General features: G+C 42.4%; 1 protein-coding gene across 10 annotated transcripts in view; it reads left to right on the top strand.

Moving 5' to 3' along the window:
• The window catches only part of CUX1 (cut like homeobox 1), a 281,953-nt gene that overhangs the window by 207,589 nt on the left and 61,766 nt on the right, over positions 1 to 12,598 (top strand). For 2 of the 10 annotated variants that reach the window (XM_071574845.1, XM_071574843.1), the window contains exons 13-20: positions 1,038 to 1,086; positions 2,072 to 2,168; positions 3,593 to 3,958; positions 4,915 to 4,980; positions 6,300 to 6,401; positions 8,584 to 9,410; positions 10,772 to 10,937; positions 11,586 to 11,642. In XM_071574845.1, coding sequence (XP_071430946.1) covers positions 1,038 to 1,086; positions 2,072 to 2,168; positions 3,593 to 3,958; positions 4,915 to 4,980; positions 6,300 to 6,401; positions 8,584 to 9,410; positions 10,772 to 10,937; positions 11,586 to 11,642 — 1,730 coding nt within the window. Of the gene's footprint in view, positions 1 to 1,037; positions 1,087 to 2,071; positions 2,169 to 3,286; positions 3,959 to 4,914; positions 4,981 to 6,299; positions 6,402 to 8,583; positions 9,411 to 10,771; positions 10,938 to 11,585; positions 11,643 to 12,598 lie in introns of all 10 variants that reach the window. The other 8 variants (XM_071574842.1, XM_071574841.1, XM_071574847.1 and 5 more) reach the window with 6 other exon arrangements.

Genomic DNA, 12,598 nt, shown 5'->3' with positions numbered 1-12,598 from the left:
CACTTTGCACTATCCCAGGTTGCTCCAAGCCCTGTCCACCCTGGCCTGGGACACTTCCAGGCATGGAGCAGCCTCGACTTTTTATACATGTTCCACAATTTTTAATACAGTTTAATACAGAAAAAACCAGATTCTTGTTGCCTCACAAAGATGTTGCTGCTTTATACTTGAAAAATGCTGTATAAACACTGTCTGTATCTGTTTACGTGTTTTTCTTCACCAAATGAATGTTGTCTTTGTACAATACGAAGCTGAAATCATTTATTGCTTCAGTCTGAGGAAGTTCATGTCCTGCCTGCAGCAGGCTGATTTAAAAAAATTTATATGACAAAGCACAGTAATAAGTTTGGATTCCTGTAAGATTCTGCTTTGCCAGATGAGACAACTGTAAAGGAAAGCCTTTGAAGGGAGACGTCCTTTGACCACTCAGTATTTATATAAAATATTGACAATGAGACTATCTGATTCTTCTCTGAATGAACTTATAAATATTTGGATCTTTCATATTTCTTAAGAAATATTGTGCCATTTTGTCTTCCCTTTGCCTTAGAACGAGGAGGTTATTAAAATGAAAAACTGCCTTTTAGCCTGTAGTGCCTTGGTGGGGAAGATTATTTGTGCATATTTTCCTTGCTGCTGAGCTGGTGTATATTATATAAAGTGCTGTACTGTGGTGGTGATTCCCCTGTTTTGTTGCTTTGCTACGACTTCTTCATTCCCTCCCAGCTTCACAGATAAATTTATATCACTTCTGACAGCTTAAAATGTTATATCCTTATTAACCTTTAAATTTACACTTTAAACTGGCCTTGTGGGATTGCATATGGAATGATTTAGATGATGCTTGAGAAATTTTTCTCATCCTCTAACTAGTTTGAGTAGTTGTTCTATATTCATTATGAGATTGTGTTACTGCAGAGGAAAGTTGTTACCACTTGTGTTGCTGGAGAACAGGAAATGATAATGTTAATGCTCATTAGTGGAGTTGTTATGAAAAGGAGAAATAGAAAATAATTTTTTTCTTCTGCCTTCCACAGTATATTGAAGTCCATGGAGTTTGCACCATCTGAAAGCTCTGGTGGGCAGGTACTGAACCTACTTTTGTTGTCTTCCTTTACTTGATCAGTTCAGTTAATTATCAAAGATTCTGTCCTGCAATTCCTTGGTGCTGGCACAGGCAGTTTCCTGTTGATGTTGAGACATGTGGGTCGATCATTGTTTTTCTTGATGTTTTCTTATGTAAAAAGCTGATCTGAACATTTTTTGCATGTTAATTTCTTTTAAGTGGCCAAGGACAAAGTGAATTTTCAGCTGTGCTGGAGTGAATAACCACACAATGTTGTGAAGTTGAGTCATTTTAAGATACTAGAGTTTGGATTTTTAAGTATTTATTAGCCTTGAAAATAATGTTCACATAAGAAAGCAAACCTTTGAGTACTGAGATTAATTTGAGTACTAGTTCAGCAAATTAATCTTACTTAAGTTTAAAGGTTATGATTTAAATTCCTGCTTCTGAAATCCGAGCTGCATATCGATATCCTGGGATGAATTTTCTATGGATTTTTTAATGATCAAGGGTTGGATATTGAGGGGAAGGTAAATAGCAGGTTTCTGTGACTGATTTTATTTTTGAACCAGCTGTTTCTGCTAAAACCCAGCATGTCAAGGAAATGCCTAACTTGGCTCAGTTGACCTAGAAGGAATAATATAATCTTAACTCCTGTTTTAATCAGATTAGAAGAAGTCTACACATTTAAACTGAAAGCATGCCAGGACCATTTAAAAATAAGTAGGATTAAGGAAACGTTCCGTTACACATCCCAAAATCATGTGGAATTGATGAATGATTTACAGTGGAAATTAAACAGTGAATCTCTTCCGTGGCTCACGTCGGAGCCCGGAGTGATTGCCGCAAATCTCCACACTCTGAGCTCCCTCCCTGCATTCAGAAAGGAGTTGAGCACTTGTGTTTGGAGTTGTTTTTTTTTTTTTCCTTCTGAAATCCTTTTTAGTGCCTGAGTGAGACTCTCAATGCTTTAAGAAACAAACCTCCCCCTTTGGTTTTCTGTAGGATGCATCCAAACCGCTGGAGGTGCTGCTGCTGGAGAAGAACCGCTCGCTGCAGTCGGAGAACGCCACGCTGCGCATCAGCAACAGTGACCTGAGCGGTAGGTTGACACCATTTTTGGCTGTTCTGGTTCATTTGCTGTCTTGTGACGGGTGGGAGGGCTGAGTGAGAGCTGAGTGTCTGAGCTAATGCATGGCAGAAGGATTAAGAAGCAACAGGAACACTGAATACCACTGGATTTCTGTAGTTTTATAGGCTGGATAATAAAGTAAAACTTGGAGAGCTCAGAGAGTCTATAAATGTTGAGGAAGAGGCATTACAGGCTGTACCCAGTGGTAACATTTGAGGCTGTTGTCTGTTTTGGAAACAAATTCATCTGTGGCACCAGAAGTCTCTTCCCCACCCCCACAATGTTATGCAAAATGTTTGCATGTAGAACATAACCTTCCTGTCTGATACACTTGGATGTACCACCAGCAGGTCAGCTTGGGAAAACAAAATCCTTGCTTTTTGGCGACGTGTGTTTGCCGTTCCGCTTTCCTAATGTGGGCTTTTACATCTTGTGTGCACATTTTTTAAATGGCAAGTCATGGAATTTCCAGATACTTGAATGCTTATGGTTTTTGCAGCTGGAAGAAAGTTATAAGTTGCCACTGGCCCTGGGATTTACTGAATTCTGAAGTGTTTTATGACTTTTAACTGAGTGATCTTGGTGCATCCACCTAATGGTGATTCCTTTATTCAAATTGGTTTGTTCCAAAATGTAAATGTTTGCTGCATTTGGGTTCAGTCAGGTCCAATGAGTCATGTCTTGAATGAGAGACAACAGAGAGACTTGCTGTCTGTAACTGCATTTATTTAACTGTATAACTGCACTTCATGTAACTGTTCTAGTGTTGATGTCTGTAAGGGGGATTCTCCAGGCTGCAACATACAAGAAAGGTGCAAACATGAAATGCATGTTGTTTGTTTTGGGGGCCTTGTTTGGCTTTAAAAAATTTCAAATACAGAAAAAAAAAACAAACAAACAAAAAAACCCCACAAAACCAAATGAAAACAAACCGAAACCAAACCAAACCAAAACTCCCACCGCCACTTCATTGGCCCGTGTCAATCTGCACTTTTTCCCTTTGCGGGGCAAACTTTGCATTTTTTTATCTTGGTTTTTTTCCCCCTCTTTGACCCCCCATAATGCATTATGTTTGACCTTCCTTGTAGGGTCAGCCAGGAGAAAAGGGAAAGACCAGCCTGAGAGTCAGCGTCCTGCAACCTTGCCGGCCTCCCCTCCTTCCCAGTTGCTCCGCAACGCGGGGGAGCAGGCTTCCAATACTAATGGTACACACCAGTTCTCACCAACGGGTTTAAGTCAAGACTTTTTCAGCTCATCCCTGGCGAGCCCCAGCTTACCCCTGGCCTCCACAGGAAAATTTGCACTAAACTCTCTCCTCCAGCGACAGCTAATGCAGTCCTTCTACTCCAAGGCAATGCAGGAAGCAGGAAGCACAAGCATGATTTTTCCAACAGGTCCATACAGCACAAACTCCATATCTTCCCAAAGTCCATTACAACAAAGCCCGGATGTAAATGGCATGGCCCCATCTCCCAGCCAGTCAGAAAGTGCTGGGAGCATCTCTGAAGGCGAGGAGATAGACACGGCCGAAATTGCACGTCAGGTGAAAGAGCAGTTGATCAAGCACAATATTGGACAGCGGATATTTGGACATTATGTGTTGGGACTGTCGCAAGGGTCTGTGAGTGAGATCCTAGCCCGGCCAAAGCCATGGAATAAACTGACTGTGAGAGGCAAGGAGCCATTTCATAAGATGAAGCAGTTCCTCTCGGACGAGCAGAACATCTTGGCTCTTCGCAGCATCCAGGGTAGACAACGAGGTAAGTGCTCACCTGCCCAGGGTCTCGCCCTGTCCTCTCTTAGTTCCAAATGTTGCACATCAGAGGCCCTTTGTGCCTTGCTGCTGTTCTCACCCAAATCAGGTGTCAGGTACAGAAAGTCCAGCTTTCTAGCTCTGCTTTGCAGTGCTCAAGCAGGTTAGTATCTTTGCTTATGCTTTTTTTAGGTGCTGGCTTGTTCCTGTCAGCAGGAGCAACCAGCAGGGACACTCAGATCCCTCACTTCTCAAGAGCTCCGTGTTGGAGCTAAATACAGAGTGAAAAGGGTCAGCAGCTACTCAGGGTGTCAGCCCTCAGAAATACTTGGAAATTTTTATTTGGGGTTGTTTACTGAGACCAGGCTTTTGGTGTGTCTTGTGTGATTGTTTTTTCCCCCCAAAGTGTTGTGACAAAATAGGGTAGGTGATGCATGAGATGAGCAATTAAAACACAATCCCAGTTTAAAGCAGCTTTGCATATTTAAGGCAGCGATTTTGAGAGGTGACATGCATTTCATTGTGATTCATCTTAAGACTGAGATTTACATTTAGAGAAACTGAAAAGTAAGTTGTTTACAGTCAAGAAATATTGGAAAGGACAGGCAGGGTTTTCCTAGATTTTGTTTAATTGGAAGCACACACTGTTAGATTTATAATCTGTTCTTCCTTTTGATGATTGTACTTGAGGGGATTATCTGCCCATCTTTAACCTCTTCATTTTTGGTATCTCTAGACATTTATTTATATCTGTCTAATCTCCTTTCCGAACATAGCTGTAATCTTTATTAACAAATCAGCCAGCCTTGCTTCTTCCCAAGTAGCCAGTTCCTCCAGCTCAGGCAGGGCCCCAGGGGCCAGCAGAGCTCAGGGCCAGCCTGCCAGCTCCTCATGTCACAGCCCGTGATGTCAGAGCAACCATCCCCTGATTGTTTTGTTCTTACCAAACTTGTTTTTCAACAGAGAATCCAGGCCAGAACCTGAACAGACTATTTCAGGAAGTACCGAAACGAAGAAATGGGTCTGAAGGTACGTCACAGGCAGGTGTTTTTCTTTGCAGTCAACCCCTAGGAAGTGGAGTGTGCTTTAGCTGTGTGTTTCCTTAAAACTGTGCAGTTTGATTCTGGCCTGGAATCTGATAGAAAAACAGACAGTAAGTATAAAACAAACCATGGGTTAGATGAACACTTTGCTTTTTCTAATTCTGCTGCTGCTGTACTAACGTGACCCTGTTTGGATAGTTTTTCCACTCCCATCCTCCCTGTGTGTGCAGATAGAAAGAGATCAGTGATAGAAGTGGCTTTATAGAATCACCAGATCTATTGAAATGCTCTTTTTGTGAGTTTGGAGGGAGAAGGTTGCACAGTTACACCAACAATCACATACTGCTCCTGCTCTAAATTTGCTTCTTTCTTCTCGTGGGGCTTATGCTGACAAATTCCACTTTAAAACACTGTTCAATTAGTGTGATGTTAGTTCAGTGTTGCATATGAGAAAGACAAGATAAGTGAATATCAGATTGATAAATTATCCCTGAACAGGATGTCTGAACACATTTTTTTTATTGTAGAGTAGTTGCAGTATTTTTCTTGTAGTAACATGAGGAAGAAGAAAAAACTAAAGCAGGTACCCCAAAACTCTCTAGTTATTTTAGCTCCAGTCAGAAATTATCTAGCTCACTTACAAACAGTAATCTCATGATGAAAAATGCAATTAAGGGCAGTAGAATTCATGGGTTTCCCTCCTTTTTTCCCCTTAGAGTTTAAAAAAAAACCAAAAACCAAAGGGAAACCAAACACCCAAGTAATAGCTTTTACATGGAGAGTACTTCTTGTGTTTCAATGAGTGTTTCTCTTCATGTATTAACCTATAGAAAGTTAAAAATTAGTTTTATCTAGTTCCTTTTTGTTTCTGTTTTGTGCTAAATGTATACACATCCTACTTTGCTTAGCAGCTGATGCCATTTTTAAGTAGATTTCTGGGCTTATGTTTTTAGCTTTCTTCCTTTCCCTTCTTTTCCCTTCTGTTTCCTCTCCCCTCAAAAAAAAAAAAAGAAGAAAAAAAGAAAAGAGAATAGATCTCTATATATGTTGCCATAGAAAAGGAATATTTGACTAGCTAGTTCTTCCTCTGATGTTCTCACCATTCCAGGGCAGCTACAGACAGGCACAGCGAGGATATTTTTCTTTTATTATGTTAAGTACCTTTCTGGTGTTGTGAGTGTTGGTAAAGGCCCTGTGTGAGCTGTGCTGGCCGTGTATCAGTACACACAGTGTGTCTTTGTGTTACAAAAGCAACCAGATCAAAGTTTTCCTGGTGTCATTAGCTCTGTTTTCCTCTCCATCCAGGTAATATAACCACGAGAATCCGAACCACAGAGACTGGCTCTGATGAAGCCATCAAATCCATCCTGGAACAAGCCAAAAGGGAGCTGCAAGTACAGAAAACAGGTATGGCCTCATTTCGTCTCTGGCTCCTTTTCGTTCAGAATTTAATTAAAACAATTGCCATGAGCTTTCTGGTCAGTTAATTATGTTCTTAAAACCTTCAGTGTAGGTTTGAAGAGCTTTTTGAGGGGTTTTGTTATTATGTAGTGGAGTTGTTTGTGTCTTTAAGATATCTGAAGTTAAGGGCACATGTGTCACGGCGTGGTGGGGTCTCTGCTCTGCTCCCAAGGGAGCAGCACTGGGGGGTTTCTGAACACCTTCATCCCTGGGCAGAGCTCTGCCTTCCTTGCAGCCCTCCAAACCTGCAGGGGAACCTACAGAATCCTCTTTGCTCCTTGGAAAGGGAATGGCTCCTGCTTTCTCTTCTCTCTCTAACTCAGGCCCCAGGGACAGAAGTGCTGGGACAGGGAGCTGGAGGGATTTGTCGGGGTGAAGGTCACACTCCAGACAGCAATTACCAGTCACACAGTACCACTGTACATCCTGTACCCAGATTACTACACAGGCAAACTCAGTTCTGACTCTTAGATGACTTTATTTTTGGTTACAGAGTGTATTCTGTGAATGAATTAGCAAATCTTTTCCCAAAAATCCATAGTTTAACATCTTAGCCTGAGAAAAGTTGAATTTCTCCTTGTGTGCTGTCATGGAATTAACAATTCTGTCTGTTCCATGGCCCTTTAAAAGAGTTCCCAGTACTGCTAATGGGCTGAAGTGGAAATTACTGTGCAATACTTTGGTTTTGTTTTTAAAGTAAATCCTGATCTACAGTTTTGACTAGTTGTCTTTTCGTTGAAAACTAAGGTACTCTCATGGCAGAATACAAAAGACTAGTTAATATGTGATCTAAATAATATGACCTTACACAAGGAATTACTGCATAGAGAAAAATACAGGCTGTGTGCAGGAAACTGGAAGCACATTATTCAGTAATGTGTTTCATCTGAGAATCCCAGGCTTCCTTTCAAATATTAATTCAGCCTCAAAACTCCCTATGAAACCTGCAGATAAAACAGAAGAGAGAGTCTCACTGTCTTTTTTTCCCCATTTCTTAGCTTTTCATGTATTTTACAGTGCGTGACAGGAAGAAATGCAGGGAGGCAAATTCAGAAATGGATTCAGATGAGGCATAGTATTACTAGAGTAATACACAGCATGTTTCACATCTTACTTCACTTTGAGGCCACTTACAGTGTGAGGGCTCCCTGCTCCTACCTAGAGCTTCTCTTTCCCTGTTCTCTGCAGAGAAGCTGTCAGAGGAATTAGTTTTCAGGCACTGGGGACCTCAGTGGAGACTGACTTAAATAGAAGCAGATGCCGTTGCAGAACCCTCCTGGCTCTGCAGAGATAATTCCCCACCCACATTCCAGTTTCTGCTCATCCCCAACTGCTGCAGCACAGCCACCCAGATCCTTGTTCCCCACTGGAATTCTGCATCTGGGGGTTATCTCTGCTGAAAGCACCCAGAGCTTCAAAGAAGGCAGAGGGAGATGACCAGGTGTCAGCCTGGCTTTGGCAGAGCTGTTCAGTTCAGTGGTTGGGACCAATTGGAACAAGAAAACAGGAAGCAGGAGCATGTTCAGCTTGTCAAATGCAATAATGATGATCTCTTCCTAAAGTTTTGACTTTGTTGTAATTTGTGTGTTATGTTTTTGGAGTTAAAAGGACTCCCCTTATTTATACTGTAAGAGGGTATTAATAGTCTGTCCAGGTGAATGCAGCTGTGTTCAGTTCTGAGTGTGTGTTAGATTCATTTGTGGAGAAAGAGAGAAGTGAAAGGTTAAATAACTCTGTAAATGCAACCATAAAATGTTATTGACCACTTGGGGGTGGGGGAGGAAGAGGTGAAGGCTGATTTTCAAAGGCATTTATTTGAAAATTTTTACAATGGTGGAAGTGCAAGTGATCCCAGACTTGTGCAGCTGAGTCTGTGCCTGCAAACATCCAGCCCTTTGGCACCCATCAAAATTTTCCAGTGAAGAACTTTGGAAATCTTACCTTATTTTGAAAAGTGACTATCTGTGCTTAGTGAAAACTCCTCCCTCCCATCCAGAAATGTATTTCAGCCCTTCTTTTTGTTGTTGTTGTTGTTGTTGTTGTCTGTCAGGGAAATGTTTACAGTAGCACGTGTTGACCATAAAGCATATTCCTGTGTTGCATTTAGTCTTTTGGTTGTTTTTCATAGCTGAGCCGGCTCAGCCACCTTCTGCCTCTAGCAGTGGCAATTCTGATGATGCCATTCGATCCATTCTGCAACAAGCCCGACGGGAAATGGAGGCCCAGCAGGCTGCCCTTGAACCTGCCTTAAAATCACCACCTCTATCTCAAGCTGACATTTCTATCCTGTCCCCCAAACTAGTGTCTACACCTGCAATGTCTTCGGTTTCCAGCTATTCTCCTTTGGCCATATCCCTGAAGAAACATTCATCTGTCACTGATTCCAGTATCTCTGCATTGCAGAACCTCTCTGGGCTCAAAAAGGAGCCTCAGGAGGCACCTGTTTTAGAGCTTCATGGAATAAGTGATTCTGCCCAGGGTATGTTGAGGCATGTTAAAAATGAGTTGGGACGTGGTGGTGTTTGGAAGGACCATTGGTGGAATACTGTGCAGCATGAGAGAAGAAATGCAGCTCTTCCCGAAGATATAAAAGTTGAGGAAGCCAGTGGTGGAAAAGAAAAGGTCAGCAATCAGACTAGGCCAGATCGTAGCCAGCTCCAAGGACCGTCTTCTTCCGAGTATTGGAAAGAGTGGCCAAACGCGGAATCTCCGTACTCGCAGAGTTCCGAATTGAGCGTGACCGGGGCGAGTCGCAGTGAGACACCACAGAATAGCCCCCTCCCTTCATCCCCTATCGTGTCCTTGTCCAAGCCATCCAAACCTTCGGTTCCTCCACTGACACCCGAGCAGTATGAGATTTATATGTACCAGGAGGTGGATACCATAGAGCTAACGCGGCAGGTCAAGGAAAAGCTAGCAAAGAATGGCATCTGCCAAAGGATCTTTGGGGAAAAGGTAAAGAAAGTGGTTGTCTCTTGTGTTGTGAATGTGCCTTCTGCTCCTTACGCCCCGTTCAGCCGAGGGGGATGTGCCATAGGGGGCTTTCTTTGTGTTTTAAGGATTTAAAAAGTAAGCTAACGAAGGAAAGGATTAGTTTCTCTGTGTTTTGGGGATTGCAAGGGTTTTCATGCAGAGGGTGGCTTCAGCCACTTGGAATTAGAAGTGGAGCCCTGAGTTTAGAAACCTTGAAAGCTGAAGCAAACATTGAGACTCGGTATTTCATGCTTAATGTAATGAATTCATGGAATATTTGAGTAATACCATTGTCATGACTAGAGAGTTTTAAATTCATTATAAGTGAAGATTATGGACACACGAGCATTTTTCCTTTTTTTGCTGTTTGGAAATGTGCCCGGGGGTATTTAAACAAACACATGGAAAATCCTGTACCTTTTCTTAGTCTGAAGTCAGGAATTCAGTCCTTTCTTACACCTGGGGCTTGGCATCTCAGTGTGCTCTGGGACATTTTTGAGCAATGTTTGGTTACAGATCATAAGGCTCCCTGAAATTCTCACACTGTGGGCCCTAAGCCTTGAGCATGTGGGATTTTGAGGGTCCCTGACCAGCAGGAAACTCCTCCCAGGCTGTAAGAAGTGTTGGACATTTGCTGTTTCTGCTTCTTATAAAGAATTGAATCAATGTAATAGTATAATAAGAGCTGGCATCGCACTATTACCTTCTCCCTGCGATGTAAAATGAAAAGCCTGACCTCTCAGGGTCATTAAAGATCCTGTGGCAGCTTTCATTAAGTGTGATTTTTAACTCCTCTACCTGTGCTGAATTCCAGGCAACTAATTGCATTCTGCCTGTCTGCAATTCCCCCTCCACTGCAGTCAGCTGTATTCTTAAATATTTACTTACATGGAGCAGCCGCTGCTACAGGTGAAAACACACATCGTTATAATTCATACCCCAAAAATCAACCAAATATAGGCCTAGTCTCAAAAGTCCCAATTATTTTTGTTTGAGAACAAAATACATGCCAATCATTGCCTGTTTCATCTGCCTGTGTGTGCCTGGACTGGGTGTTTTTCCTGTTAAAACTGATGAAACTGTTTGACACAAAATATGAAAAGCATGCAAATCCTACACCAGCCTGTGCTGTCCTGATCCTGCAGGAAAAAAACCACGTTCCAGAAGGAAACACGGCAGGAAAAAACAAAAGGCATTTCCATCTGAGTATCTACAGATGTCATTTTGCAGCTTTTGTAATGGTCCATATAAACCCCATTTAGTAAAGGAACCCAAAATGAGTTCAGTTATGCCCTTTCCACTTCCAGTGTGTTAACGTGCCATTCTTGGTTGCTTCACTTCAGGTATTGGGGCTGTCCCAAGGAAGTGTCAGTGACATGCTCTCCAGGCCAAAGCCATGGAGTAAATTGACCCAAAAAGGCCGAGAACCATTTATTCGTATGCAGCTCTGGTTGAATGGTGAGCTGGGACAGTGTGTCCTGCCTGCACAAGGGCAGCAACAAGGACAAGGTAATTAAAATTCCACTGTGTTGTTTGAGTTGAGGGAGGAGGAAGTCTTTTTATTTTATTTTTTTTTCTTTTTTCTTTAATTTTTTTGAAATTTGCAGTAAGCCATCCTTGCACCATGGAAGTGGCCACATCCACCCTGGCAGCCCAGCCAGTCCCTAAGGGGACGTGCTGGGAATGTTTATGAACCAAGCACTCGTTTATGCCTAATTGATAAGCAGCAGTTATCGAGTTCCTAATTAGGGTGATGTTATCTAGGCATGAATATGAGAAATAATTCCAAAACATTTTGGCCAAAGAGCTGGAAAAGGTTGCGTGCTGTTTCCTAGGGCTGCATAGGGGATTTGGCTTGTCCCAGGGAGAATATCGATTGCTGTCTCAGGAGGTGAGCTAGAAGAACTAAGCTCTAAAGGGGGAATGCTGTGTTGCAATTACACTTTTATTGTGGCTGTCTCTTACCCTAATTCCTATTGGCACAGAAAAGCCAGGCTGGAGTCTGGCTTTGGTTGTACCTTTACATGCCACTGAGTTAACTGAGCAGAGAGCCCTTGCCAAGATCAGTTTGCTATTTGTTGAGCCTGCTTACTGTTTAGTTTGTGGTTTGGCATCTCCTTTTATTGTTCCCTGATTTTCCTCTCCTCTCTTGTCTAGTCCTTCACTCTGTGACATCATTACAGGATTCCCTACAGCAGGGATGTGCAAGCTCAGGTAATCAGCTGGTTTCAATGATTTGCTCTGAAATAATTCTCTGTGCTTTTGTTGCGTTTCATTTGCTTTGATGCCAAGAGGTTTCTCACGTTGTGTTGTCTCATACAGGAGTCCCTTCAATTTTTTGATTAATGCAGTTAATTCCTCCTTCTCTCCTTGTTGCTATGGCAGAGGTAGGGAGTACACATCTTTAGCTGCATAGATTAGGTGAAGAGACTCTGTCTGATCTCACAGATCATTGGCTCAGTAGGGTTTTTTTTGCCATAGTTCAGCTTATCAATGTGCCACGTGACAGTGGCTGTAAAACAAGCCCTTGGTTTGTAATGTGATCCTCATCCTCCAGCTGCCTCACTCACTGGTAGGGTTTTTTTCCACTTCCCTTTGCACAAAATCTGCTTTGTTAATTCCAAGGTGTGGAACAGGCCACGTTATGCCTTTTTCAAGCTTCGTTAAATATTCCAAGCTGACCTTTTTTTCTCCTTTCCCTTTCCATTAAAAAAAAAATTAAAAAAAGCCGATGCAGCAAAGCTGAGTGTCAGAGAAACGAGTGGCTGAAGGTTTTAGAAGGTGGCCACAGGATGGGAGGGAGGCTGGAACAGACCAGAACAGCTGTGTTCCTGCTGTTGGATACCAAACTCTACCCACACAGACTCTTACCAATGATCTGCTTCACTCACACAAACCACTCAGGCTGTTTTGTACTCCAGAAAAACACTCGTGCCTGCTCTGTACTTACAGCCAGTGCCCTGTCTTGGGAATTGCTGCATCTCAGGATACAGAGAGGGATGATTTGTGCCCTTCTTCCACCTTTCTGCTGTTCTGAAACACACCTTTTTTTCTGTAGCTTGCTGGTTTTACTCTTGAATATCTCAACCAAACTGCCCTTTTCTCTTCTGGGAAACTATTTTGCATTCTAAAAGATTTTACTAGAAGAAAATCCATGATGATATTCAGTC

Source organism: Pithys albifrons, chromosome 21 (genome assembly GCF_047495875.1).
Source record: "Pithys albifrons albifrons isolate INPA30051 chromosome 21, PitAlb_v1, whole genome shotgun sequence".
Classification (NCBI taxonomy): Eukaryota; Metazoa; Chordata; class Aves; order Passeriformes; family Thamnophilidae; genus Pithys; species Pithys albifrons.
This window is presented reverse-complemented; position numbering and strand designations above follow the sequence as displayed.